Source organism: Melitaea cinxia, chromosome 14 (genome assembly GCF_905220565.1).
Source record: "Melitaea cinxia chromosome 14, ilMelCinx1.1, whole genome shotgun sequence".
NCBI lineage: Eukaryota > Metazoa > Arthropoda > Insecta > Lepidoptera > Nymphalidae > Melitaea > Melitaea cinxia.
Window position 1 is genome coordinate 10,392,180 of NC_059407.1, and position 27,632 is coordinate 10,419,811.

General features: G+C 34.9%; 3 protein-coding genes across 3 annotated transcripts; 2 read left to right on the top strand and 1 right to left on the bottom strand.

The window, feature by feature from the left end:
- The first annotated feature begins 965 nt into the window (after positions 1-965).
- LOC123659612 (ribonucleases P/MRP protein subunit POP1) lies at positions 966-5,078 on the top strand. Its single transcript, XM_045594817.1, has 4 exons — positions 966-2,376; positions 2,645-3,003; positions 3,737-4,006; positions 4,773-5,078. Exons 1-4 carry the CDS (start codon positions 966-968, stop codon positions 5,070-5,072), a joined length of 2,340 nt encoding a protein of 779 aa, XP_045450773.1. The 3' UTR covers positions 5,073-5,078.
- A 961-nt stretch (positions 5,079-6,039) lies between these two features.
- LOC123660013 (zinc finger CCCH domain-containing protein 18) lies at positions 6,040-16,194 on the bottom strand. The gene is given in 15 exon segments (XM_045595156.1): positions 6,040-6,440; positions 6,523-6,602; positions 6,904-7,021; positions 7,336-7,423; positions 7,648-7,801; positions 8,224-8,304; positions 8,802-9,037; positions 9,493-9,658; positions 9,947-10,146; positions 10,755-10,902; positions 12,549-12,699; positions 13,272-13,410; positions 13,657-13,773; positions 14,163-14,317; positions 15,372-16,194. Coding segments are annotated over 15 exon segments (2,766 nt in total). The 5' UTR covers positions 16,162-16,194; the 3' UTR covers positions 6,040-6,297.
- A 1,821-nt stretch (positions 16,195-18,015) lies between these two features.
- On the top strand, positions 18,016-23,769 carry LOC123659796 (meiotic recombination protein DMC1/LIM15 homolog). Its single transcript, XM_045594969.1, has 5 exons — positions 18,016-18,338; positions 18,464-18,631; positions 18,932-19,034; positions 21,932-22,099; positions 23,491-23,769. The coding sequence occupies exons 1-5, from the start codon at positions 18,016-18,018 to the stop codon at positions 23,746-23,748; spliced, it is 1,020 nt and encodes a 339-aa protein (XP_045450925.1). The 3' UTR covers positions 23,749-23,769.
- Positions 23,770-27,632: the final 3,863 nt, after the last annotated feature.

Below are 27,632 nucleotides of genomic sequence, written 5' to 3' on the forward strand. Positions count from 1 at the left end.
TACGATATGACAGCCGGAACCGGAATCTGACAGCCGGAACCGCCGGAACACTGATCTATTAGTTGCTATTAAATCAAAAATCCTATCTGATTGGCGTGATCTTTGGCGACAAACCTTGTTAAGAAAAGGATCTTGGTATGCTCAGATAAATCAAGACATTGGAAAAAGTCCTTGGTTTACTAAATCGCATCAACATAGAAGCAGAAAATATTATACAATACTATGCCGCTTGAGATTTGGACATTGCAGATTTAATGCACATTTGAATCGTATGCGTATCATCTCATCGCCCGTTTGCCCACATTGCACCAACAACTCTACACAGTCTTTAGATCACATATTTTTTGAATGCTCCGCTTTTAATCTGGAACGCCTCTTATTTATAGCCAACTTGTTATCAACTTCTGGACCAAAAAATGTCCCGCGCAATACACAAGATTTATTGACTAATTTGGATAACTATACTAGTATATTTGAATTTATTTGCAATACTATCAATGATATTTGAAACAGGATCAGGACCTTCATTCATCGGATGTGAAATTTTATTTTGATATTTCAGGCTTCGGCCTATTACAGACTTGGTTTCGACCTCGCCTATCACTTATAGACAAAGAAGAGTAGACGAAAATATGAAATTTCAGACTTGGTTTCGGCCTTACTCTACCAGTCATCGAATCAGAAGAACAATAAAGTTACTTCAGACTTGGCTCCGGCCTTTTGATATATCAGAACGAAACTTACAAATTCAGACTAGGCTGTATGGATTATAGTCCTTTGCCTTTCCCTATTGGGGATAAATTTTAAAACAACAACAATGAACATACTCTTTGATTTTGTTTGAGGTTAGAAAAGTAAAATACAATTGGAATTGAAACAAAATATCCAAAAAGTTTAAATAGTGAACTGAATGCTCATTAAGTAATATTTTAATAAAAAAGTGGTGATCCTGACAACGAAAGAATATGGAGCCAATGGAATTTGATGCCGCACTCGGTGGAAACGAGCATCTTCCACATTCGGCCAATAGTTTAAAATTCGCCTCTTCTAGAAGCGTAGAAATAGCGGCAATGACTGAAAGTATCCTTCATCCAAGTAAAACTAAACTAATATTTCAATCCTTACCCATACACATGCGGCGAAGGGTGATGAGCCATAATTGCAAACGCTTACCTAGGCGATTACGAGAAGGTCACTTAGAACAACTTAAAAAGAGTGGTCAGCCACCAAAACAAAAACGGCCCTCTAGAAAGTATAGACGAAGACCAACAAATTTATTAGAAGAATATAATAGGCGACAACGAAGGAATGTTTGGCTAGAAACACACATCTGGCATGCTAAAAGGTTCCATATGATAGAACGTTGGGGACACCGTCTAGCTTATAGACCATGTGATAAAGCATTTAGGGCCTGCTATCGAGCTACTTCAGCTCACTGTCTGTTGCAAGATATCTCTTATTACACTCCTATCCAAGTTAAAGGACCTTTTGATACCATCAAAGACTTGTTTAGTGATGTCACAGATAGTAGCTGTGGCCTTAGTGTTTGCGCAAAAGCATATCTTAGTGGTAGTAGAGAGGGCACAATTAAATTATATATGCCTAATTCTTATCCTTACGAATTTATTGGAAAAATTGATTTTTTTTGGAACACTTTGTATAATAATCAAAAAGAATTATGGCTGTTTGTACATCCTTCACAAGTGAAAATAGTCGAACAAGTTCTTTCCGAATTTGTAAATAGAACAAAAACCTGTCAGTTAGATGAAACATCTGAAGATATTTGTGCTAAAAGAAGAAAAATATCTTCAAAATATTCTGATATTAAAGTTCATACAATGGCTGGCCATTTTAACAGGTTCCGCTTAACAGGACCTAAAAGTCACGCAGTTTTGGTTCATTCCCTTAAATGTGTGGATAACATTGAGATTGTTAAATCTAATGATTGGATAAAACATATTACAAAAAATAACATAGATTTATTACTTAAAGAGAAAAGTGAATATTGGAACCAAATTTCATCTTTAAACTCACCGTCTCAACTACCTCCAAGAATGGTAATTGGTTTGGTAACTAAAGACCCCCGATGGAGTCGCCCATCTAAGAGAACAAAAGCTCGAATAGTTCAAGATATTCCAATTGCAACTGAAAAACTGATAAATATACCCCCATATTTGTGCAAATCACCATTATGGGATAAGTCAGTATGTGATATTGTGAAAAGTAAAAAAATTACAAATGCCAAATTTATAGCTCATGTAACAGAGAAACATTTAGTCCCAGGAGAAATAAATGAAGATGATCCTGTGCTGCAGAGTATACCAATTGTATTAGTTCAAAGACCTGGGTCTCAACATTCAGATTTCAAAAGAATTGGTGAATATCAATTTTTTTTTTTTTTTTTTTTAATAATGTATACGTAACTTTACAAAGATTATAGTTGTAACTTTTAATATATAAAAACAAATCCCTATTTCTACTTTACTCAATTTACTAACCTTTTTTTAAATAGTCTTTCCACACATTGTAGAAAGTTTCTATGGAATTAAAAATTTTACGAAAACATAATTTACTAGTTTGACAGCTTACAAGACAGGACTACATAATATGTTGTGTCAACTAATATATATTTTTTTAATTTTAGGATATGGCAGTGGATGGGACATAATTATACCTTCTGGTTATGGACTTCCATTTTGGTTAACTTTTATTATGTTTGGAGCGAGATCTGGTGGACTTAGAGAAACAGAAAACTTAGCTTTTGAAATGGGAGAATGTTATTTACCACCAGACTCAGAAGCAGGAAAGCTAGAGGAAAAGAGGATTGAATCAGAATTAAAAACCAAGTATTTCAAAAGACCACCGAGTAAAAGAGTTAATTACATAAAACTTGGAGTCCCCAGTCCATTTATTTGTCCATGGAACATTTTGCTTAAAAACTGGGGTAGCAATGATAATAAGCTATTTATTCTCCGTGAAAGAACTATATTACACACATTGCAGGTAAGTTTTAAAATTGTCTTCCTTATAATCAATCATACATATAACAATTTTTAATAATACTAAAATAATAAAATACTTTGACATATGACGATGAATTGACACAGCGGTCACAGCACTGGCTGTTGTGCTGATAGTCACGGGATCGATCCCCTTTTACGACAGACATTTGTATAGTGTGTGTTCCCAGACTACTGAGGGCCGTTGAGTGTGAAGCGTTTTTTTTTTTATTTATTATCACTATAATATAAAGTATAACTCGAAGGGCCCATTTCACTAGTTGTGGATGATGCTACTTGACAGAGGACTATAATCTACCTCCCACTGTCAAAGTCTATTTATATCGTCATCTGTCCAATGGTATTTGCATTAAAAAAAGAGGAGGTTATCAATTTGACTTCATTTTTTTAATGTGTGTTAGTTACTTGATACCATGATTTCGATAATTCTTTTTTAATCAAAAGGTGGTGCACGTCATATAGTCCCATTTAAATGACATCTGATGAGTAATTTCTGATTTATTTCCAATAATGCAGTAAATACTTACTCCACTATTCTTTCATGTAATTGAAGTCTGTTTTTTTTTTTTTTTTTTTGTTTGCAAGAAAACAATTATGATATCATTTACTCATAGTGTAATGAAGGATTTCTTGCTAACTTTTTAATATTTAGCCAAAGTTGCAGAATAACACTACTATTTACTTACAATCTTAATGGTTATTTTCTTCCCTAACAGGATTGTCTCGACAAGAAACAGAAAGTACCTAAAATAGAAAATTCAGAAAATTGTTTAATACCAGTTTATGTACAAATATTAGGAAAAGGTAATTTAACTAGACACGCAATGATATGTGTACCGGAAACAAAAGATGTATCTTCAGGTACAAAATTAATGGAACCCCAACATGAAGACCCTTATAAACAGTTAAGACAACAAAAACGTCTGGAACATAAGAAATTACTTAAACAGACACGGAGAAAACGTGTCAAGTTGAGGAAAACATGTGTTAATGTAAGCTTAAATGTTACTTTGCTAATAATTATAAAGAAGAAAATTATTTTAAAAAGTAAAACTAGTACTAGTACGACAAACTACAAACTAACTAATATTATTAAGAAATTAAGATTTATTTTCATGTTTGTTTGTAGTTTATAAACCTAAAAAACTACTTGACCAATTTTGAAATCTTTCATTAGTGAATGCTACATTATTATCATTGAGTGGCGTGGCCTTAAAACAGAACGACTTGTAACTACTTGTGATCAGTAACTCGAGCGAAACAGTGGCCGAAAGCTAGTCATATATAAAGGATGTTCTACTGCTAACTGGCTTCCTTCAAATGGGGGGTTCTGTAGGTGATATAGACGTTCCATGTGAAAAATAAATTCTAGCCCTCTCTTTAGATTTAAATTTGTCTAAATATAATCACAAGCTACTATATAAAAGTACTTCTTGTTCTTAGCATTAAAAACGTCGATATAGTGAAATACTTATACTAACTGCCGCATAAATATAAAGAACTGCATGTGGAAACGAATTCTTTTTCTCGTGGAATATTTTTCAATGTAAACTATAACTGTGTTTAGGGGACATCCATTAATTACGTCTGCTATTTTTCGATCAGCTTAATTTATTTAAATTAAATAAAATTCAAAGCAAAAACGAAATTATTTTTAATTAGATTTTAGCGTGCAAAATCAACACACAATATTTAAAAAAAAAAGTTTTATTTCAGATTTTTTTTTATTGAATAATGTGAAACTATTTTCAGGGAACTCAAACACTAAAAAGGAAACAAAATTCAAAACCATCAGAATATGTTGTAGCTATGAGAGAATTGTGGCTTCCCTCCAATGTGAAGTCGATTCGAAACGTGTGCGTCAGAGAGGTCATGGGATTTATAATACAAGGAGCCTTCAGTTTCTCTGAATCTAAAAGTTGTGGAATCGGCTACATAGCATATAATGCACTTGTAAAACTAAACAATAATGCTTTAAACAATGTTCTTGTTCGAAACACAACTTCAAGACAGTACAGAATAGCAAATTTTTATATAATAAAATCACCCTAAAAATTATCTAAAATTGTTTTTTTTTTCCTTCTTATCCACCTTTTTTTTGGTGTTTAATATAAACTAAATAATAACTTTAATATAAAATCACGGCAAACATGTGTATGGTCAATACAAATTTTTGCCATGTGCGGGGATCGAACCCACAACCGCCAGCACAACAGTCATAAGTGCTGTGACCGTTGCACTAACGCATTGTCAAAAAAAATATTAAATATACTTTTACAATCATTAGGTACCTAGTAGTAAGAATAGCTGAATATCTGAATGATAAGAAACATACTAATAATAAATATTCAATTACTATTATATAAGTACGATACGATTCAGCCTGTAACATTCCACAGCTGAGCATAGGCCTCTCTCCAAGCAGGAGATGGGTCGCAGCTTAACCTTTTGACAGCCATGAGCCACGCCTCAATTCCCGTGCCCTGTACGCCAAGGCATAAAATAAACTAAAATACCTACGAAAAAAATAGTGTTGCTAAGAGTCGTTATCGAGTACCACACAGTGACTTGTTTTTGTTGGTTTTTATGCAATAAATTACTACTTATATAGTCTAGGAAGGTTTATTTTTTTTAATATTTTTCTTGTGTTATCTTGCACTCCCACAAGACCCACAAGAACAGACCGGAAACAAATATTTGTACGAATATATATATCCATCCTGAGCGGGAATCGAACCCGCAAACCGCCGGTGTTTTAAGCGCGTACACGGCACACGCGCCACTAAACCAGAGTGGTTGTTACTATTAATTGTTAACATATAAGTACTAAGTAATAAAGGAACTACGATAAATCAAATTACATTTCTTTACAAAATATTTTTTTTTTTTTATTCTAAAGCTCACAAATGTCCATAACATTATTTTGATAAACCTAGGCTAGGTTTAATTTCTACTTTATGATAACAACTAACACCCAAGTTACAAATACTTACTGTCGGTATTAAAATAAAAACGATCATCACGTTCAAATGCACAATAAAATCAATCAGATATCACATAAGCTAAATATCTTAAAGCCTATAATTGTGAAATACACTAACTCTACTCCTTTATCAGTAGAACACTTACATTGCTGTAGTTAAAAATGCAGTTGAAAACATTTAACAATAAATGGGTCTCAATATTATTTATCACCGATTTGTCAACAACTGGATTCACTGTGTAGTAATTTCTACTACTCTTTATGAGTTTTTCTATAAAAGAGTTTCTCGTACTCCTATATCTTCGACCTCTTTCTAGCGATCGCGTCCTCGACGGCTTTCAATTGTTTTAATAGCTCTTCTCGCCTTGAAACAGATTTCTTGGCTGGAGCGGCTCCACTTAAAGGCGAAGCTGCTCCTCTTTTCTTACCAACTATTTCTGAAAGAAATAAATACGTTTTTATTAGTGTTACATATTAACTATAATAATAATAATAATAATAATGAAATTTGTTATATACCCTTTTCACTTGACACTTCCTTTTTACTTGTAACTGCAGAAACTGCAGCTGCTAAGCCCGTGTTTGACTTAGTATTTAACCTGTAAAAATAACAATTATTAGGTTTATTGGGTTTTTTAAATACCGCACGTTTCGGATACTTTACAGCAACAGTGGTCACGGAGTCCTTCCGTGTAACAAACCTAATAAACCGCGATAAAATCCGAAAAAGTTGTATAATTATAATTAGTGAAATTCGCGAAAACAAGAATAAAAAAAAAAATTACTGAGTTGTACCCCTTTAAAAGTTAAGAGGTGGTAACACACATAAAAATAAAAATATGGTCGAATTGAGAACCTCCTCAGTAAATTAATAAAGTAAAATAAAACATTCGTCCGTACCTCGGCCTCGCGGCCGCGTTCAATAGCCGCGCGTGCCGAGCTCGTCGCGCGCCCGAACTGCCCGACGACGATGACGAGCGCGATTCGCTCTCAGATTCACTAGATGATGACGATGATTCTGGAAAGAAATTATTAATTAATCCAATGGCCAAGTTAGCTATAATTTACAATGAGAGGACGGTTTAAGCAGTATTATCACCTCGACAGAGAAGCTCGTATATTAACACAATTTTAAAAATTTGTTTTTGTTGGATTTTCTTTTCTTCACGTGGAACATGATCAGTCTACAACTACAATAGGGAGTCGAATACCCTATATATTTTTAATTAAATAACAATTAATTACGTATTATAATAGACAGGTGTAAATAGTATTTTTTATGAATAATTACTACCCATTAGCACTATATTTACGCTACAGTGATATATGTACCTGAGCCCGACGACGATGACTTGGAATACTTTTTTCTATTTCTATCGCGGCTTCCAGCTTTATTTCGACCGTACATATCAATTTCCTCCTGCAATATTCATAACAATAATTAAGATGTTATCTTAAACAAAAGTACTCCAAAAACTATAAGTAAATATTATTTTTTTTATAACAAGGGTGACAAACGAGTATACGATTTATATCATACAGTATTATCATTCCCAGCTTGATCTTTGAAGGCTGAACGAGCAAATTGAATTTAAAAAAAAGTTCGAGGCAGTTGTCCAGTCGCGGGGTTCCCCAGGGCTGTACCTTGTGGCGGTGCGGCGCGGGCGGCGGCGGGTTGGCGGCCAGCTGGCGCGCGGCGGCGGGCGAGGGCGCGCGGCGGCGCGGCGCGGGCGGGTTCATGGCGGTGGCGCGCGCGCTCGCCAGCCGCCGCTCGCGCACGATCACCGACGGGGACAGCCTGCGCACGCGCACGCACGTTACACGTCTACTGTACTATTGCTTAAATACGTATACGCTGAGTCGATCATGATCATTCACCTATGACTTCATAATAAACTTGCACACTTTTCACGACGATAGGTACGTTTCCTGTTTTTGTTGTTTGTTTTATGTATATTCGAATATTTGATATTATGCAACTTGACACACATAGTAGGAGTTTTTAGATAGCAACTATAATAATAAAAATAATATTTCATATTTAATTTTAAACTATACTTTTAGTTCCCAAATGTTTTGAACATTTATATACAGCGTATATGCCAATAAAAATGTGGATATCCAAAAAAATATACAATGTATATTTTAGTAATTGGATACTAAGAGATGCACGCGAATTAATTTGAGTAAACATGCATTTATATTCATATAATTATTCACCTTTGTCGTGATGATGACGATGCTCGCCTTTTACGCCTGGCCCCAGGACTGCCTGAACTACGCGAGCTGGAATTTGAAGAGCTGTGGGCTCAAAAGGAAGCCAGGGGAGGGGGTGGAGTAACACACACACGTGCAAACAAACCGGTGTGTACGACCACACGTAAGTCGCGTACACGCACACACACACCAAGTTGTGTCGCACACACGCACATTCACAACCAGCGCCAGATACCAATGAGTGATCATGCAGAAGTTAAACGAAGAAGGAATATCGTAAGTGAGATCCAAAACACCACGACATTAGTTATGAAAGCATAACCCAGCCGGGAAAATAGTGGGGAGGAAGCAGAGAAAAAAGTAATCATTAATATTATTTTTGAAATAACTATGTGGTCTGTTTGTCGGTCATTAAATTTGATCAAAAACATCTTATATTATTCAATAGTACTTATTTATCAAAATTTTAAATCTTCGTACCTTAACTTTCACTAAATAATTCAGTGCTTTAAGCGCGTCATCACTGTCACAAGTTCTTCTTAATGTACAAATATTTGTAATAAATTCACATGTGTAAATACCTCGATGATGAGTAGGAGTCTTCTGAGGACGGAGGTCTTCGCCTCCTGGCGGCTGGCTCGGCTCTCATCCAGGGGTCAGCCCACTCGTCGACTCGCCCATCTCGCCCATCACGCCCCTCCCGCCCCTCTCGACCCCGCATTTCGCGCCCTTCGCGCCCCTCGCGAACTTCTCGCCCCTCCCGACGCTCTATCTCTGCACGCTGGACTATAACTTCGCGAGATGAACGTACTCGTCGCTGTAAATTATACGAATTTGATTTAAGTAAAGCAATGCCTAACATTTGACGAGCCCAACACACAAACGCCCAGACCACGCCAAACATCTGTACTACCGGTACAAATATATAGCATGTGAGAGGGTCAAACCCCCAAACCCCAATATTTGATCAACTGATCCAATTTTTGATATTCTTCCTTGCATTAGAAAGACTTTTTTAATTAGAAAATATTTTATACACAACCATTAAATCTCGTTCATTCACGTGTGTGTACCTTGTGATACCGTAGCAAAAATACCAAGACAAAAGATGGACTCAGGAAACAACACATTGGAAAGACACTACAGGCAAGTGAAGCTTTAGCTTAGGTTGACATGAAAATTCAAAAATATCGCAGCATATAACCGGATGAAAGTTACCAAAAATTGCGAAAAACGGTTTAGCTTGGAGACGTTTACCCGGGGGTTACACACCTTGTGAAAAGGCATTTCCTCGGGCACAGGCACGTGTTCATCGTAGAAAGGCGGTCGCTCGAAGGGACGCTCGCGATCGTATCCACGCTCGCGCTCGTAGTAGCGCTCGCGTTCGTCCATCGGAGGCCGCGGAAACCGACCGCCGCGGTACATCATGCCGTATTGCCTACAAGTAAACAAGGAGATAAATAATTTTAATAGATTTTTTTATACAACTATTTCGATGGTAAGCAGTTATAGTAGCCTACAGACACCTGCAACACCAGAAGCATTGCAAGCATGTTGCCAATCTTACCAAAAGCCTTCCAAGGAGCTCTGGCCACCTTACTCTCCATAGTAACACAATGATTCAGTATCCACTGTCATTGAGACATTAAGTACCAAAAAGTCGGATAGGCCTATGGCCAGATGTAGCAGACACTCATTATCTGCTGTCATTAAGATAATTAGCGACAATATGGTTCCTCACCGGTAGACGTCAGGATCCCGATCTCGGTGTGCAGCGAGGTCTCTAGGCGGCGAGGCTCCGACCGCAGCGGCCGCGTACGCCAACTCAGCGTCAGGATCATGCACCACACCACCAACAGACAGATGCAACTTCTTCTCCTCAAAGTCCATGTCTTGCTCCTTACGCTTGTTTGCTATCCGGAGCATCTGGAATGACATCATTTATGAAACCTAACTTTCTGGTGTTTCAAGCGTTTAGGCGTCTATAGGCTACGGTATCCACTTACCAACAGGTGTGCCCTACGCCGACCTATTCATATAAAAAATAAAAAAACCTGCTACAGAAAACGCCACTCATCACTATGGAGTAGGACTTGGTTTATTAGTGATTTATGTCTGTTAAACAAGTTCGGGAAAATTATATTTTTAAATATACTGGAGACTTAAGCTTATTACATAGTGATGGGTGAAAACTCTCCTGACCTATAATTATAAACGCAATTAAAGTACTACTGATTCATTTTTGTTTTTTAGCTCCTTCTTCGATAATAATATTCAATATGGCGATATTTACGTAGAATGACTTGGTAAAATCGCTCAGAGTACTACCGTACAACATACGTATACCGTACCAATACACGTGTGTGTGTGTGTGTGTGTGTGTGTGTGCGTGTGTGCGTGCGTGCGTGCGTGCGTGCGTGCGTGCGTGCGTGCGTGCGTGCGTGCGTGCGTGCGTGCGTGCGTGCGTGCGTGCGTGCGTGCGTGCGTGCGTGCGTGTGTGTGTGTGTGTGTGCGCCCGTGCCGGGTGTGCTCACCTCCTTGGCGGTGCGAAGGCCGCGCTCCCAGGCGGACTCGGGCGGCGCGGCGTCGCGCGGCGCGGGGAAGGCGGCGCCGGCCGGCACGCCGCGCACCACGTCGAACATGTTGTAATTGCCCTTGTCCGTCACGCCCGGGTGCAGGAACCTGCGCCCACACCGTCACCGTCACACCGAGATACACGCTTACCCACTTAGCTTAGTGCCCGCACGTCGGGATAGGACAGCTATTAAAATAGACTCGGTAGTTTCAATTTATAATAATATTATTAAACTATATGATTCGACTGTTACCTAAAAACAGGCACTGAGTTGCCTACCTTAAAACAATGAATATATGTTATAAATATGTATGGACTAAAAACAAACAAATTAATTTACATATTTCTCTTTGCTATATTCGCATATACTATTTATGTGTCGTACTTATTTAAACAATAATTATTGCTAGAACCAATTTGGGCATGAATACATGCTTAAATAGAATCATAAACTTGTATAATTCAATTTTAAAAGAGGATGCAGATATTGATATTTTTAGATATTCTGGGAAAGCATTCAAGAGAAAAGTTAAGATGCTTTTTTTACATTTGAACTCAAATTAGTTACCTACTGTATGAAGTTATGAACATTCTTTCCATATTATACTTTAAATTAGCTGATTTCTTGTACCTCAAACCGTTTACTTATAGATATATTACATTTATAATTTTTATATTTATTCATAGAATTCCCGATGTATTATCATATTAATTGTTGTATTTCGTTGTTTTTTTTTACATATACCTACATATTTTAACTTTTTTCTTTTAAATATTTTTTACTGTTTTAGCACGGGTTTTAATTGTTGTAATTTTTTTTTTTTTTATAGTTGGTTTTATACTTTTATTGATGAGTTAATTTTTCATAAGATAGATATTTATTGTTAGTATAAGTTTCGAAGCAACTGTTTAAAGTGTATTGCATGCTGAGTTAGCCTATAAGTGTGGTGTATAGTGTAAGATATTCTGTTTAACTATATAATTATGATAGAAACCACTGTATACTACGTTGGCTTCCTATGTAAATAAATAAATAAATAAATAATCTCGTGAAAACTTTCTTGTATCCAATTTCAGTTAAAGTTAGCCATCGTTAAATCTAGAACTCTTGCTCTCTACATATTTATTTTTATTTTTTATGTAGTGTATATTTGACTAGTCCATTGGCGCAGTTTGTAGTGCCCTACTTTCGGTACCGCAGGTTGCGAGTTCGTCGAGTCCTGAGTCTGGGTGTAATATTTATATATGTATTATTTCTATGTATATTAAAAAAAATAGTTATAACAGTCAGATGTTACCTTGTAACACAAGGATTAAGTTGCTTATCCTAAGAACAGATGACCATGTGTGTATGTTATCAGATATATATAAATACGCCGCGTTGGCACAACGGTTACAGTCATGGATTGTACCTGTTGTGTTCGATCCCCGCACATGATAAACATTTGTATTGGCCATACAGGTGTTTGCCGTGGTCTGGGTGTTTGTGCAGTCTTTGGCGGTCTCCCCACCGTGCCTCAGAGAGCACGTTAAGCCGTCGGTCTCGATTGTTATCATGTACACCTGATAGCGATCGTTACTCGTAGTAGGGAATATATCCACCAACCCGCATTGGAGCAGCGTGGTGGACTAAGCTCTAATCCTTCTCCTACATAGGGAAAAAGGCCTATGCTCAGTAGTGGGATATTACAGGTTGAAGCGATATATATATAATCAGTTGTATTATAAAATTAACCATATAAACAAAACTTACCTGCAACTGACACCCCAAGTGCAGGCTCCTCTCGAGAAGAACCTACAAACAGGGCGCGGCTCACTCTCCTCAGGTCTCCGTTCTGCCTCATCTGAGACCTCACCCTCCTCTAGCGACGAGCCTCGAGACCGACGGCCGGCTTTCACATCCTCTGTTTATTGAAATAAATTGTATCATCGGAAAAGAATAGATGTTTAAAGTTATTTTGACGCAATATTCTGTGTGCATCAACCATATGTAATTGGAACTTATAATTTCATAATCTTATTTATAAAAAACGAAATAATTATTTTTATATTATTTTTGACTTCCATTTTTCATAACAAAGGAAATTCCTGTCCTTATGGCAACGTAGTATAAATAATTATTGTTTAGTTGTGGTGTTATGCAGATATCTAGCATAAAGTTTAATCATTAATTAAAATATGTACCAACTTGCTATAAGGAATAGAAGTGGCAATTTTTCAGAAAGTTTAATTATTATTATATATAATATATGCAGATGCAGACGTTATCCTGCCTGGATTAGCAGCTACCAAATTTGATTACTGACACACAGACAACACCACCACCTCCCGGCCAGCAACCCATTGAAATTGAAATGTACACAACTAATTTGCAACCAAATAACTCCAGCCGTTTAGAAGTTAGGTGACATATGTACAGAAGAATAATATATACATAATTATTAAGATAATATGTGTTAAACACTACATATTATACCTTTCTCTCCAGTTTGTGACTCCACATCCCCATTTGACTGATCTCTGGTTTTAGCCGGTTCAATACATTCACCCTCTTCTGCCTCAAAATCCAATTGTTCCTCTGCATCTTCTGCATTGCTTGTTTTTTCTTGAGGCACCTATGAAAGCATGTGTAATAACAGAAGATAAATAATTATTAAAATATTATGTAAGGAAACAACTAAGAGGTCTGAGGGACAATGTGTTCTTACTGTTACCCAAACAAAATCTCAAATAACTTACTACATAGATAAATAAAATAATTTACTAATATTTTACAAAGTTCGCAGGGGATTCCAAACCTAAGAGAGTAAAGGCATTTATCTAATTTGAAATTTTATATACATATAATATTATATACATACCTTTTCTACTTTGTGGGCATCTCCATTATCTGATTTTGGTGATGAGTGAGAATTTGTTTTCTCATTACCATTAACAACTTCTGTTTTTGTATCTGGTGATTGAGGTTTTGATTTACTCTGAAATAGTTCAAAAATATTATTAATAAAACATGTAATTAACTTAAGATCAGATCAGTATAGATCATATAATTTAGCCTTTGTAATGTTTGTAATGTTAATTTAAAATTTTAACTCAACAAACTAATTTCTGCTAATACAAAAAGCTTAACAGAAATAATAAATAAAAATAAAAAATAATTTATAAATTAAGTTTCTATTTTATAATCACATCTCTATTTCTGCAGCAGCAGTTAACACTAGCCATTGCTAATATTTTATTTCAAAATTGTTTTATTAAAAACATTTAACAAAAGAATATCATATTAATGTATTTGTACTAACATATAACCTAAATTGCTTCGAACTCCTGTCAGTTAAAAAAAAAATCCTTCACAAATTCTACTAACCTTCAAATCTTTGTCAGCATCATCTACTCCCATAGAATCGATATCAGATACATCTGACAAATCCTCATGACTTATCTTATTTTCTTTATCCTGTTTATCACTTGTAACAGACTTACTTCCAGACTTGTCATCTTCTTGATCTGATTCCATTTCTCCTAAAATATGTTAATACTTTTTAACATCAGCTATAGTTTTATAAACATTACGGTTGTTGAAAGTTTTTCATGCTTGACCTGGGGGAGTAAGCTGGTGAATGCGTGACGAAAGCATTATGTAAAGTGTGATCGGGAGAGGAAATTGAGAGGGAGATATGTTAGTAAAGATAGAAAATTTTACTTCAGTTGCGTTTTATAAGGCACACCCGTTTTTTTTTTTTATTAAGAAATTATTAAAAAATTAACTAATTTTTATGATCTAATTGGGTATTTAAAATATATATATATATAAAAAAAAATACAAGGGTAGATCGAAAAGTTCTCATCCTCACATTGAAACATTTTGATTTTTACAATATTACCCTTATTGGGTGTCTGAGTATAAATAATTTTATTGCTGTAGTATTTGTGGTTTTTAAGTAATAATATGTTAGGGATATGTTATGATAGGAAAATGCAAAAAATGCACCAAAACAGATGCATAATGATATGCCAAAAATATTAATGGAATCATATCAGCAAACATAAAACATATCAATTAACTCAGATTTTTTAGCAAAAAAGAATTTGTCTAACATTTTCTTAACTGCTTGGAGATGTTTAAGGCTGTCACGCAGGACTTTTTGAACTGTTTTGTTACTATGGACTTGGGTTCATGACTATATGCCAAAGTCAACAGTCCAAGCAGTGAAAAATTATCTGATGAACTGGCCCTAAAGAAAGCAAATACAAATGGCTGGCAAGGTTAAGGAATCAGTTTTTTTTTTAGTGAATTAGGTAATTCTCAACATACATTTATGTTGGGTTACTTTATAACAAACCTATTGTTTTATGTATTTTATTTTGTTTGTGTCTTGAAGCTGTTTATCAATCAAAACCCAGAGGAAACGCTGAATTAGTGTGTCATAAATTTTTTTATTCCTATTAAATAAAGAAAAAATAGTTTACTTTATCTTTTAAGGAATAATATTGTTTTAAATTAATTATTTATTTTAGTCAAAATTATTATATAGCAGAAGTTGGGATTGATAATAATTAAAATAAATGAAATTACCATCCGAAATTGCTTCAGTGGCTGGATCCTTAGAATTACTTCTTTTATTATAAGTAGCAGAACTCTGGCTTGATTGGCTTGATTCGGATCTACTTCTATTACGTGGTAATGAAACCATTTTTTGTTCAGCCTTTGTATGTCTCCTCCACTTTTCTTTTGGACTCCATTCATTTTTCTTAACTGGCGATCTGGGAGGGGAAGATTGAGATGATGCTCTGTCAGGTGATGGACTTGAAGTAGGAGAATGTGGCTCACGATTTCGGGATTGTGGTGATGCAGCTTGGGATGCAGAATCAGGAGACATGGGTTCAGAATTATTTGTAGGTGTACCAGGTCTTGACTTTACTGAGCTACTTGGACTCTGAGGTGTTTTAGGACCTTCTCCAGCTGAAGGAGGTGCTGATGAGTAATTCTCTTGCTGTTCTGGAGAACCAATGTTTGATGCTACGTCACTAGGTGATTTTGGCGGATCTGGTGACTTAGGACCAATTGGAGAAGCTGCCATTGAATTTTCCGGTGAATTTATATCTGAATGAGCTCCACTCAAGTTATCTGGTGACTGTGGTTGTTTACCAATAGAGGTGGACCTTTGAGACATTTGAGAATGACTTTCTGGTGAAGGAGACCTTGGTCCATTAAACCGAAGTGAGGGAGAGGAATGAGGTGGAGATTTTGGATCTTTTTTAGAACTATCCGATGATGAACTTCTACGACTTCTAGAACTGGAGCTACTACTGCTCGAAGATGACTGTGCATCGCCAGTAGCATCTCGAGAATCTTCCGAATCCATTTCTGAAAATAGATGGTAAAGTTCTATGGAGTTAATTAGAAGACTACAAACCTGTTCCATTAAGCTTTTTACTTGTGTTAGTATAAATACGCAAAAAATATCAATTAAATGTTCAATAATATTAAGTTTATTAACATTAAGAATATATATAATAAAATACTAAGAAATAAAATCATAAACCAAGTATAAAAAATCTATTCACTGGAATAAAAAAAAATGACGCACATACTTTTGTATCGCATTTCTATATTGATCCTATCCTGCTGTTTCAATAAAAGAAAATAAAACAGCCTTATAATTTTTTACATCATTACGAAATCCTTAATGAATCCGGTATGAATTTTATTAATCTCGATATACAAAAAAAATTGTTTAGTTAGAACTACGTTCTGATGTATATTGAAGACACATCCAGCCTTACCTTCAAGATGACGCCTCGACGCCTGAATTGGTAGCACTTTATAACACTTTTCATTTTGTTAAGACTTTTGAACTTTTTAAGCACAACACAACGAAACTTATGTCTGTCACATACTTGTGGACTTTTAATAAACTTTTAACTTTCTATTAAACGATAAACCGACGTAAACTTAGTTAAATCAACACTACTTCAACATGGCTGTGATACAGGAGGAAATATATAATATGAACATAAATAATCACTTTTCATAAGTTCCGGTGGGTTACCTTACGCCCTTACCTTGACTGAGATGAAAAAGATGGTAAATTCTTGAAGTATTTATAAAGATACAATGAAAAATCTTCAATTTGCGCCGCAACAAGGCTTCTCATCGCATCGCAGAAATCAAATTCCATAGACAAATATTAAACGTCACAAAACCACATCTCAAAGTCAAAACCAAACGATAAAATATAGGTAATACATTCCAACAGATTAAAATATAACGATACGTTAACTTTGGTATATAGTTATGGTTATATACCACGGTTTTATTTACAGGTCAGGAAACTAAGCCCAATTTCAGTGGTGAGAGATTAGTATGATAATGTCATAACTTTTCGTTAAATTAATAATAATTAAAAAGAAAAAATTCAAAAATCTCATTCGAGCGTGCAAAATAATAGTAATAATAATTATACTCTTTTTTATCCTTTCGTTTAATTAATTTTAATATAAATGCGTGACGTGTGATAGAAAAGGAGACAGAATGAAGACCGAATGGTCTTTGTTGTACAGCACACAGCGATCGTCATGCCTTGGCGGCTGTAAAGCCGACGTATCCCCACCACAGCAGTAGCCCAAACTGTGTATAAGACCGTGGTATATACTTTAGAGTCCTTAAATAATAAGCTTATAACAATATGGTAGTTACTTTATAAATAGAATCAGTATTAGTCTTTGTATTTGTAGCGAATATTCTGTAATCATCCTGTGATTAAATGTTAATAAAATTATAAAAATATTAGCTATGCCAATAAAACTAAATTTTATAAAAAATAAACGATTGAGAGAAAAAAAAACGAGTGTGCTTTAAACCACACGACTGAAGTTGAAGTAAAACTTTTGCGCAATGCGCCTGCACTGTGTTTTAGATATACGAAACGTAACTAATACCACTGCCTCTTGCTCCGTTCGCCTCGCCCAATCACAGTTTACGTAACGCTCTCGTAATGCATTCACCAGCTTACTCCCCAAGTCGAGCGTGCAGAAAGAAGTTTTACTTTAATAATATTTGCGAGATAAAATCAATCGAACCAATTTTCAAAATCAGGCTGAATAAATTATCGCTTATGCAGTTAGTTACAAATGATTTAATAAAAATATACTACTGGTTGCGCGCCAAAGTGTTGTATTTTAATTTTTTATGTTAATTTGAAATTAAATTTTCAGACATGATTGATCAAGCGTTGGACGATAATATTTCTGAAAATGATGATGATGAAAGTTTTTTTCTAGATGTTGATATCTTACAGAAGCATGGAATTAATGTGGCAGACATTAAAAAATTGAAGGGAGCCGGTATTTGTACTATTAAAGGAATCCAAATGTGCACGAAAAAGAAACTTACTAACATTAAAGGATTTTCTGAGACAAAGGTAGAAAAAATCAAAGAAGCCTGTTTAAAAGTTATTTCATTGGGTTTCATGACTGCTCTAGAAGTAAGTGATCGAAGAAAACAGGTTTTTAAAATTAGTACGGGAAGTTGTGAATTAGAGTAAGTAAACGTTTTAAAAATAAATTTTGAATTGTATAATTAATTAAAACTACTATATATAAATAAAAATAAAATAGGGACATACTTAATTCGATTTATTATATGTATATGATATTTTGGGATAGTAAACTCCTGGTTGGAGGGATAGAATCGATGGCAATAACAGAAGTATTCGGTGAATTTCGTACTGGGAAAACACAACTATCTCACACACTATGTGTAACAACGCAAATACCTAATTCGTCAGGCTATAGCGGCGGCAAGGTCATGTTTCTCGACACTGAACACACCTTGTATCCTTTTTCATTTAAAATGTCTAAGAATTGTACCATATTTAAAAGTAATATACGTTAGAAGTCATAGCATAGATAATCGTCATAGTTTGCTTAAATAGTTACTATAAGTTATTTCATTAAAGATTAATGTAACTTAAGTGCATTAATAATGTCAAAAGTAACGTACCTAAAGGTATGCAGTTTTAATTTAAAAGTAAATAATCTTAATATGTGATATTTATAGTGATTTAGTAATGACCACGCTATTTTATGTGCATCACAAAAGCTATAATAATGATATTCTTAGTTGAAATATAGTCGGCCAGATAGACTACGGCCTATTGCGGATAGATTTAACTTGGAACAAAACGCCGTCTTAGACAACGTTCTCTACGCAAGAGCTTATACTTCAGAACATCAGGTTATATAAATATTTAATTAGTTTCAGCTTTTTTTATTAATAAAACCTTCAATTGCTATCGTTTATATAATGTCAATGTTAACTCTTGTAGATCTATAAAAGACGAATAATTCAATCATTGTTTTGGTATATCTTATCTAGGCGAGCGTAAAGTTGGTCCTCGCTCAAGTCCTCGTATTCAAGGGGGCTTTGCGATCCCCTCAGACTTTACCACTTGAATAATTAACTTGATCATTTTTGTTCAATGAATAACGTCATAAATTTAAAAACGTGTTTATACGCATGAAGCCACTCTAAATATGCGATTGCGAGGTCGTTGTAATTAACTACCTTCAAAACTGTAATCATTAGATTTACACTTATCGTTTTAATTGATGTTGCGATGATTGACGTATTCGATAGAAGCTGTGAGAACTTTAATGGAAAACCAGCAACTTGTTTTGTTGCGACATTTTCAACAATTAACGTCACATTTCAATAAATTTTTAAGCAACCTTAATAAATTAATTACTGTGTCTATAGTTGTAAACTGCAATATCTGTTAATTAATTATTGAGTTTACTGCGAACAGAGAAAAAGACTCGCCGACTTTGTTCTATAAAATGTACTATCATATGGAAATATGTAAAAAGAGAGTTGATAGACTTTTTACCTATTACGATTTAGGAGACCATACTTATCTTAATTGGTATCGTGCATGAGTTTTTTATCAATTGCTGTAAATTCTAATTCGTTTAGTAATTTGAATTGAAATAAGTATTTGAAATGCCTTAGAGCTTTGATAAAATTTTTGTTACTTAAGTAAGCGACGACGCGCTAGCGCAGCGGTAATAGCCACTGGCTGTTGCGCTGGCGGTCGCGGGTTCGATTCCCGCTTATGACAGACATGTGTATCGACCATATAGATGTTAGTCGTGGTCTGGGCGTTATGTTTGTGTATTGTATGCGTTTCCGGACCCCCAATAAAGGAGAAAATCCTACTGGGGGATCCGTTGAGTGTGAAGCGTTTATTAGTTGTTTATAGCTTGCATCAATTTTTATCGATTGTATTCAGATATTTGGATTATGTATTTATATTTTACTATACGGGACTTTGTAATTGTTACTTGGTAATTGTTTAATATACAAATTTCGAAAGATATCTATACCTAATTTTACGTAAAGTTAAGTATAATGTGGGATAGTTCTTTTTATTTCAAAAATATTATTAATCTGTTTTTGGTTGTCGTTAATTGGTTAATAAAAAAAGGCCACAAAAGAAAAATCATATAAAATTACTATGTGTCAATTTGCTATGACTAAAAAATATTTAAATCAATATGATTTACGGCATTTGATGTTACGGCAGTAAGGAATATAGCCACCCCTGTCTTTCCGTGGGTGTCGTAAGAGGCGACTAAGGGATAACATAGTTCCACTACCACCTTGGAACTTAAAAAGCCGACCGATGGCGGGATAGCCATCCAATTGCTGGCTTTGCAATACACAGGCCGAAGAAGGCAGCAGCGTCTTCGGTGCGACAAAGCGTGGTAGCCATGGCCAAAACACATGAGTTCGCGCCATAATGTTAGGTGCGAACTATGTCCAGCAGTGAACTGTGATAGGCTGAAGTGGATTGTAGATTTAGTGTAAAGCTAGGAGTGGCCAGTAATTAATGTCAAAATTTATTACTCCTTCAACATGGGTTCAATCAATTTAAAACTCACAATAATATGCACGAGTTCTTTATCGTATACGAAAGTTATTTACTATTTAACAATTACGATTTTCTAACAATTGTTTAATGAAATAACTCTTTTGTTATGATTACGTTTTCGTGTGTTTACTTTACTGCTACTTTATAATGAGTTTTTAGAATATTGAACAAAAGGTGTGTTTGATAATGTATACCTACATTGTTATCTCCCAGCCAATCTTAGGAGTGCAAGAAAAAATTTAAGTTGTCGTACGAAAAACGATATGAAAAATATGTAAACAAATACATACATGCTCACATATATACACACACAGGCATAGCGCGCTAATATAGACGTTGCCCAAGAACTGTCTACGTCCCGCACTTTTAAAATCTAATGGTTCCACTCTTTGAATATAATCGTAACAGCATCGCAAGCGCACTTAAGATAATAAGCTCTTTGTGAAGCTCCAAAAATGCGCTTTTAAAGGCTGTTTTTTTTTTTTCGAGCTTAAAAAAGGTTAAATTAATTTATCTTCCGTGGTAAAGTCAGAGGTCATCGTGGAGCCCCGTTGGCAAAGGCCCACTTCACCCATGCCTATATAGTTAGGCCACTGTCCCGACTGGAATATTATAGCGTGTTAAGTTTTTGACTTCACTAATACTATTATAAAGACGAAATAGGATATTTACCATGCCATACCTCATTTGTTCTGAATTATCAATATATAGTTACTGTTGCAACTACTACGATTACTGTTACACTTAAGTCACCGTATATAAGCAGATAGATACTAAAAAAGTTGATTGATGATCTATCGTCTTCTTTACGTTTTGATACTTGTTTCAAATACTGTTGCCACTTTGTTTGATATAAACTTGATTCTGTTCCCTACATACAAAATTAAAAATAAAAAAAAATATACATTTAATACCCCGTTTTATGTCATAATACTTTAGTAGTACAAAATATCTTTTATATTTCCTTCCAATATAACTGCAACACTACAGCAACCAAGAACATCCCACAGCAGTTGTTTCCTACCCCATATAATATTGGTCGTTGGTTGGTATTGAAGAAACTTTTTATAGCCTACTCTACTGTACCTACCGACTACAAACTAAGATATCCCTACATTCATTAGACATCATTGTGGTCAAGTAAAAATGTATAAAAATATGAATATATGTGATATGTTTTTATATATATAATTATCGTCAGGCCGAACTTCTCGATTTTGTCGCCGCGAAGTTTCACGAAGAAGCCGGCGTGTTCAAACTCTTGATAATAGATTCGATCATGGCCCTGTTCCGAGTCGATTTCTCAGGACGCGGCGAGCTAGCTGATCGACAACAAAAATTAGCTCAAGTTTTGTCTAGATTACAAAAGGTGTGTTAGTGTCTGAATTTCTTTTTTATTTTAGAATAAACTAATAACGAGAGATCTAATGGTTTTTTTTCACTAAGTCGGCAAACAAGCGTACGGCTCACCTGATGGTAAGCGATTACCGTAGCTTATAGACGCCTGCAACACCAGAACACCACACCAGAACACCAGTTGCCGACCCAATCCCCAACCCCTCCAGGAGCTCTGGTCACCTTACTCACCAACAGGAACACAATACTGCTTAAAAATAGTATCATTTTGCTGTGATCTTCTGTAAGGTCGAGGTACTACCCCAGTCGGGCTGCTCCATATTTTGAGCAGGAAATTCCTGCTGTGCCCTACCTCAGTTACCTGCTGTGCCCTACCTCAGTTACCTGCTGTGCCCTACCTCAGTTGTTGTAGTTATGTAATTATTTCCATCGTTAAATTTTTGTTACTTTTTAGAATCCGCAGGTTCCTATACTGATTCTAGTAACCAAAAATAAGTATTTATAATTTATCTTTCTTTACAATAGTTATAAAAATATAGACGTTAATCCTTAGGTAATATTTAAATATGCAAAAATAATAATTAGACTATCCCGTTGGCGCAGTTTGTAGTGGCCTCGCTTTTTGCTCCAGGATTGTTTCGATTACCACCCGATTCATATATGTGTGTGTGTGTGTGTGTTTATCGAAAAAAATATGAAGCTTTAATCTATTACACAAGCATTATATAGCTTACCTTAAGAACAGACTACCGTGTGTATGTTGTAGATATTTATTTATTCACATCATATCATTATTAGATTTAGACTAGCCCGTTGGCGCAGTTGGCGCAACCCTGCTTTATTTATGTATTTATACTTATATGTATTATTTGTATGTATGTTTATCGAAAAAAAATCCAGCTATTACAGTCGGCTGTTACCTTTAACACAAGCATTAAGTTGCTTACCATAGGAACAGACGACCATATGTGTATTGTGTTGATATTTATTTATTATTTATATATTTATAAAAAAATATATCCGTAAGCTCGAAAGTGGCAAAATTAAAATACAATATATATCTACTAAGTCTTAATTCGAAATCGAACAGTGTACATACGAGTAGGTCGTTAATTGAAAAAAATAACTATGGTATAAGAAATTTAAGTTCACTGGGTGAATAGATAAACAGAATCCGGGTATGCCATGGTCAAATCATCGCATGTTTTGCCTTTTTAGATAAGACAAATTAATTGGACTAAAATAAAAAAAAAAAAACTTTATCAGCATATTTGAGTATCCATAACAAAACATTAGGATGTTTTTTAGCTGTATCTATACTATACATAGTTGTTTTATAAAATCCTTTACTTATTAAGTAGATACTAATGTGTGATTAAAGGTTCATTATATATTTTATAACAGATATCAGAAGAGTACAATGTCGCTGTATTTATAACAAATCAGATGACTGCAGACCCTGGAGCTACACTGTCTTTTCAAGCCGATCCAAAGAAACCGATCGGTGGAAACATTTTAGCGCATGCATCCACGACCAGAATTTATTTAAGAAAAGGCCGCGGAGAAAACCGTATTGCTAAGATATACGATTCACCAGATTTACCTGAAAGTGAAGCTACATTTGCTATTACCAATGGCGGTATCGCTGATGCTAAGGATTAAAAAATTTCGCTAATACAAAAATCAATCTTGTTATTTACCCATTTTTAGACTTACGATGTTAATATCTCAAAAAAAAAATAAAAATACGAACTTAGTATAATCTACTCATCATCATGTCTAGGCCACCTCATATCAGAAAAAAAAAACGAAAAGATAAGCCTGACTGAGAATAATTCTGTATTTTATTTTCTTATTTGGAAATCTTTATATGAATTTACTTTTCAGCTTATTATTAGTCACACAATAGTTATAAGTCATGTTCGTTGTAATATTTTTACTTTTATCTTATCTTGTCAGTGTCTCTCGTATCCTGAAACTAGTTCATTGATTCATAACGTTCCGATAATAAAAATTATAATTGCAACTACTAATTTAATAAACACGCTATGTAAATATGCATCTCTTATAAACATTCGAATATGCCACTAATCTACTAACTACTACATATAACTACTGCTTGTCTGAAGTGCCAATATAAAATACCTCTCGCGGATAAGGCATGAAATGCTTGGAAAAAAGGTAGATACGGACAACTACTAGGCCGTGGATATTGTATTATAAACAAAAAAACAGTAGAATATCTATTATATCTTAATACTTTTTGCTAAAAAGTGTTCATCACTTAAACTTTGTTTGTGACCCAGCCATTGATCTATAAAAAAACCTATAAAAAAACCCTAGATGCACAGTCTCATACAAAAGTAACACTTAAAAGTGTCGCCAAATATCATCATCATCATTACAGCCTATACAGTCCACTGCTGGACATAGGCCTCCACAAGTTTACGCCAAAATAAAACGTGAACTCATGTGTTTTGCCCATAGTCACCACGCTGGGCAGGCGGGTTGGTGACCGCTGTACTGGCTTTGTCGCACCGAAGACGCTGCTGCCCGTCTTCGGCCTGAGTATTTCAAAGCCAGCAGTTGGATGGTTATCCCGCCATCGGTCGGCTTCTTGAGTTCCAAGGTGGTTGTGGAACCTTGTTATCCCTTAGTCGCCTCTTACGACACCCGCGTGAAGAGAGGGGGTGGCTAAATTCTTTAGTGCCGTAGCCACACAGTCGCCAAATATGCTCCAAATAAACAAAAGGACTTATGGTCATGATATAGACAAAATTATTTTTATGGAAATTTAACCTTACCCACACGATTTAAAGTTCTATTTACAAAGCAAGGTACAAAAAGCAATAAAATTTGCCGGTAGGACAAGACATGAAGTGAATCGAGTATATATTTTACACTTTATATTTTTTACACATTAACTTAGTATTTTAAGTTTTTATATATTCTTTATTGCACCTAAAAAAAATGAAACAAGTAAAAATCATATCTAAGATTTTATTTTTGTGTTACCCACATTAGGAATTTTAAACGTTACCGTACCGACACGGTAAGTCGGAGACGCGGGTTCGAACCCCGCTGGAGCGGTCAATTTTTGATATGATATTCAAAAATGTTAAGTAAAAATCATATTTACAAAGAAAGTTGGCAAGGGCAAACTTATCTTTAGAAGAGATCTCTACCAGTCTACCCATGGTGGTGAGAATTGTTGTTATCGCGGGGCATAGAAGTGCAAGAGTGAATAATAATAATGATTATAAATCTATAAGCTTAATCACAATTAATAATATAAAATACATGTATACTTGACTACATACAAACTTACATTAACATGTACATACATACATAAAATTTAGTAATAATAAATTTAATTTTAAATTAAACTTTGCTTTTTTTGCAACCTGCGGCTGTCGCTTTTATAATTGGCGCAGTCGGTAGGATAGCTGTAGAGTTAGTGAATCGATCACATTCTAACGGCGGTCTAGAATCTACGGAAGCTGCAGTCCGGAGGAGATCAAGAAATCGACTTAAGCAAAGAAACCAAAGATGCTTAAGTGAGTACCTAAATCTTACTAGAGTTGCTCTCCTTTCTTATTCCTAGTGTTTCCACAATTATTTACCAAGTTTTTCCATCCACGACAATCTCGGTCACTTAGGTTAAAGAATACAAATTCTGTAATCCAACTTCAGTATCATTGAAGAACTAGAACAACAATGACAACAACTAGATGACAAACACTATACACTATGTTTCCCGAAGCTAACCAAAGTCAAAATAAATTGCGGCTAAGAATTGTACAGGACGCTACAAGGAAGTTAATTAGCTACCATCCCATTTAACAGTTATCTAAAAACACCAGAATTCACTATAGCTAACACTAATGAGCACATCGAAGGACATCCTGTGAAGATGTACCATCAAGAATACCCACGTTTCATCTTAAACTCCGTTGATCTGAAAAATCTTCATGCAATTCACGCGAAGATTTCCACACAGACTCCAATTCATCTGGAGTAAGCCATCAACCCATCACTATATCATACTGCGATTCCAATCTACATAATACTACTACTAAGTATCGTAGCACTCTTGGCCGTCGTAGTAAGCCGACGACTACGAATACGAAGTGTCAGTACCAGAAGTAATTCCAAAAGAAGTAAGGATAATGTTCCTGATGCAACATATACGATGTCGGACTTGAGAACCGTAGACCAACGAGTAGTAAAGGTGGATCCTAGAAGCATCTCAGCGACCATCTCAACCGAAGGTTTTCAATAGTCACTGAACTACAGGGGGAGGTGTTACGAAACGCTCTACGCCAGGATTTGCAGACCAGCCAGAGCTTGTTGCGAAACTTTCCCACCTGGGCATCGCACCTGGGCACCGTGAAAAATGACCCAACACGAAGAATGCAATACAACCCGAAGCCCCGACTGAACGACGCTTCTTTAATTTTAAGTCACTGTTGTTTCTCACATCGAACAATTGTCATGTCTTACTAATTATAATTAAGTAATAATAAATTTAATTTTAAATTAAACTTTACTTTTTTTGCAACCTTCGGCTGTCGCTTTTATAATTCGGTTATCAACAACACGTTTACATATACATACAGAACAAAATTCATTGTTACCATTTGCAATCGTTCTAAAATGTTCCGGTATGTATCTATATACTAAATACAAAAAAGGACTGAATTTAATAAACATAATTTAAAAAAAGAAAAAAGAATAATATTAATAAATCGACTCCATTGAAAAGAACCGATTTAATTTGTATTATTCGACTAAATTAAAATGAAATTGTAATGCATTGTTCTTTACACTGAAAAAGCGGCCATTTGAATTTGCTGCGTTATATTTGGATTGTTGAGTAAAGATTTAAGACAAATTAAAGCAAAATCACCTATTTATTACTATATTTAGTCATATATACAACAAAAACAAATCAATAAACTCTTTTACCCATCTTTATTTAGCGTCCGTCTTTTTAAACGGTTTTATTTAGCTCACCCCGTTTGTTTTATTTTTTTTATTTTTTATTTATTATTTATTCTTGGGTCAAATTTAGTAATTCAAATTTCACCCTCTTCCTGTCAACCGATTAATCTGAAATTTTGTATACACTTTGGATTTTGGTGACAATACAATTATGTTTATTCATTATCATTATAAATTCAAGATGGCGGCCTCTACAAAATGGCGGATAATTCATGTTTTATTAATCCCATCAATATGGGTATCAAATGAAAGGGCTCAACAAGTAGAATACAATTTACTATGCAAAATTGAAATCTAAGCTGGCCACCGCTACCAAATGTCTGATAACAATTTTTTATCAATCCCACCAATATGGGTATCAAATAAAAGGGCTTGATAAGAAGAATACAGTGTACTATACAACCTCAATATTTAAGATGGGCCTTGCAATAATGAAGCACTAAATGAATTAAACAGAATGCGAAATAAAAACTAAAAACTAGAAAATAAAAATAGGTAAAAAAACTTTTTAAGTTAAACGGTTTTATGTTAAACATACATTG

What these genes read in the sequence shown, in the direction of transcription:
- LOC123659796 (XM_045594969.1), top strand. Translation starts at nt 18,016, where the DNA reads ATGATTGATCAAGCGTTGGACGATAATATTTCTGAAAATGATGATGAT. An exon ending in CTCGACACTGAACACACCTT is followed by an intron (nt 18,632 to 18,931) that starts GTATCCTTTTTC and finishes GTTGAAATATAG; the next exon opens with TCGGCCAGATAGACTACGGC. An exon ending in CTTATACTTCAGAACATCAG is followed by an intron (nt 19,035 to 21,931) that starts GTTATATAAATA and finishes AATTATCGTCAG; the next exon opens with GCCGAACTTCTCGATTTTGT.
- LOC123659612 (XM_045594817.1), top strand. Translation starts at nt 966, where the DNA reads ATGGAGCCAATGGAATTTGATGCCGCACTCGGTGGAAACGAGCATCTT. An exon ending in CTATATTACACACATTGCAG is followed by an intron (nt 3,004 to 3,736) that starts GTAAGTTTTAAA and finishes CTTCCCTAACAG; the next exon opens with GATTGTCTCGACAAGAAACA. An exon ending in TCAAGTTGAGGAAAACATGT is followed by an intron (nt 4,007 to 4,772) that starts GTTAATGTAAGC and finishes AACTATTTTCAG; the next exon opens with GGAACTCAAACACTAAAAAG.